Source organism: Gymnoscopelus microlampas (assembly GCF_963454915.1).
Source record: "Gymnoscopelus microlampas genome assembly, chromosome: 3".
Classification (NCBI taxonomy): Eukaryota; Metazoa; Chordata; class Actinopteri; order Myctophiformes; family Myctophidae; genus Gymnoscopelus; species Gymnoscopelus microlampas.
The window spans coordinates 26,711,181-26,713,680 of record NC_139940.1 but is presented as its reverse complement, the minus strand read 5'-3'; the positions used below and the strand labels follow the sequence as shown (position 1 = coordinate 26,713,680).

At 46.1% G+C, this 2,500-nt stretch overlaps 1 protein-coding gene across 1 annotated transcript in view; it reads left to right on the top strand.

Annotated features, from left to right (window-relative positions):
- LOC311041797 (neural-cadherin) overlaps positions 1-2,500 on the top strand; it is a gene marked incomplete at its 5' end in the record, with an annotated part of 161,866 nt that overhangs the window by 83,278 nt on the left and 76,088 nt on the right. The window contains 2 exons of the mRNA XM_084052282.1: positions 985-1,234; positions 2,270-2,412. Of these exons, the coding sequence (XP_083908408.1) occupies positions 985-1,234; positions 2,270-2,412 (393 nt within the window). The remainder of the gene's footprint in view (positions 1-984; positions 1,235-2,269; positions 2,413-2,500) is intronic.

Genomic DNA, 2,500 nt, shown 5'->3' with positions numbered 1-2,500 from the left:
TCTCTCTCTCTCTCTCTCTCTCTCTCTCTTTTTTTTTTTTTTCTCTCTCTCTCCCACCTCTCTACCGCCCACACAGCCCTTCAGCAATCCTGGATTATGCTATTAAGCATAATGACGGAAATTAAAACACACGGACACACAAGGACACACACATACACACACAGTCCCCTCTGCTCTCCTAGCCCTTCCATGTATAATTTAGGTAGCCTGTGGTCCACAGCTGAACATTATAAATGCTAATCATTAGCCTGGAGAGCTCTGCTATTAGCGGCTCTACATTTAATGAAGCCTGAGTCTCTCTGTCTCAGTCCCTGGCCCTGTGGTGCACAGCACAAACGCACACACGCACTTATTCACACACGCACGCACGCACGCACGCACGCACGCACGCACACACACACGCACACACACACTACAATTTACAATTTAGGTATTTGGCAGATATGCTCTTACCAGAGTGACGTACAACTGCTAAATTAGCGCAAGCAGAATAAGCATGAATTTTTGTTAACAAACAAGGTAGATAGTCACTTAAGCATAGTGCAAATATAACAATGTAGTACCTCAAAGAAACTAGGATACCAGGTCAATATCAAACCTAGCATCTGTCTAAACAACATGGGTCTGTATCTAAATAATATTATAACACACACACACACACACACACACACTCACACACACACACACACACACACACACACACACACACACACACACACACACACACACACACACACACACACACACACACACACACACACACACACACACATATTTTGCCCAAATATTTTGCCCAAATATGGACAGCTTGTATAGAATGTGTGATACTGGTGTGGAGAAACATATTATTGCATACTGTATGTTCTATAGTTTGAGGTAACAAATAAAGCCAGGCAGTCAATTAACCAGTTAATCGAAGTGTCTCTTTCCCTCCCCTCCTCTTCTCTTCTCTTCCCTCCTCCTCTCTTCTCTCCTCTCCTCTAGTCCTGGCCAGGGACTGTGACACAGGCGTGAATTCGGAGCTCTCCTATTTCGTCCACAGTCCCGACTTTGATATCACTTCCAGGGGCGTGGTCAGCCCCAGTCAACGCCTGGACTATGAGCGGCCCAATCACATGTACGAGTTTGTGGTGGTTGCCGTGGACGCAGGGATGCCACCGCGAACGGGCACTGCCTCCGTCCGCATCCGAATGGCCAACAGTAACGATGAGGTGCCTGTCTTCTCCCAGAGCATGTAAGTTATCTGCCTGTCTGTCTGTCTGTCTGTCTGTCTGTCTGTTTATGTCTAGCAGCCAGTCTATGAGCTCAAGTAGCCAAGATACCAGGCCTTAAGAGCAGTTTAAGCACTATCATTGGCAATAATCCTGTATCTCCCGATGGTCAGTTCAGACCTGCTCCCAAGCCTTTCTATCTGGCTGTCATGTGCATATTGGCACTCTGGTCTTCCTCTCCATTTACACCTTCATTAATTTTTTCTACTTTCTCATCAGTGCTCTCTGGTGTGCTCTCTCTCTCTCTCCCTTCTCCCTTCTGTCCCTTCTCTCCTCCACCTCTCTTTCTCTTTCTCACTAATCCTGTCTCTCACCCTCTTCTTGTTAACAACACGTTTAGGTATTTGTGGATATTTTCATCTTCTTAAGCGCATCTGTTTTTGTGTCACAACGTTCTCTCTTCTAATTTAACTCTGACATGTTTTCTGTCTCTCCTTTACCTCTTTCTCTCCTTCACACTTCTCCTTTTCATCTTCCTTCATCTACAACCTGCACTATTTTAGTTTCTGTATTCATCCTTGTTTATGTCGGTTATGTTTTTATGCACTCTCTTAGACTCTTCTCTCTTCTTTTCCTCTCTTCTCATCTTGGCGTTTTGTAATCACATAGCTGTGAGGTGTCATTTAGTGAGTAGAGCCAAGAGCAAAGACATTGAGGACAAGCGCACACACACACACACACACACACACACACACACACACACACACACACACACACACACACACACACACACACACACACACACACACACACACATGAACACAAGTCATGTAATTACTTTTCCTTGCGGTGCAATGGAAAAATTGATTGTTTGTGGATGTTTGTGGTATTACAGTATATCAGTATACGTATGTGTGTGCCTAACCGTTTCTCTCTCCCTCTCTCCCATCCTTTCTCCTCCCTTCCACCCTTTTCACCCCCCCCCCCCCCCCCCTCTACCTTAATCCACCTGCCCCCAATCCCCATTCTGTCTTTACTCTCCCTCTACGCTCCTCTAGCTATAAAACCTTCCTCAGTGAGGATGCCGGCCCAGAGACCCTTGTGGCCATTGTCCACGCCAAGGACCCTGATGGTGACGGTGTCTCCTATGCCATCACTGGGGGCAACGAGGACAGCAATTTTCAATTGGACAACCAGAAGGGTGGGTGGAGTCAGGCGATACGTGAATAAATGTACAAACATACAAATACGCTCTCTATTCCTGTTCGACTGCATAATGCAGGGACAGA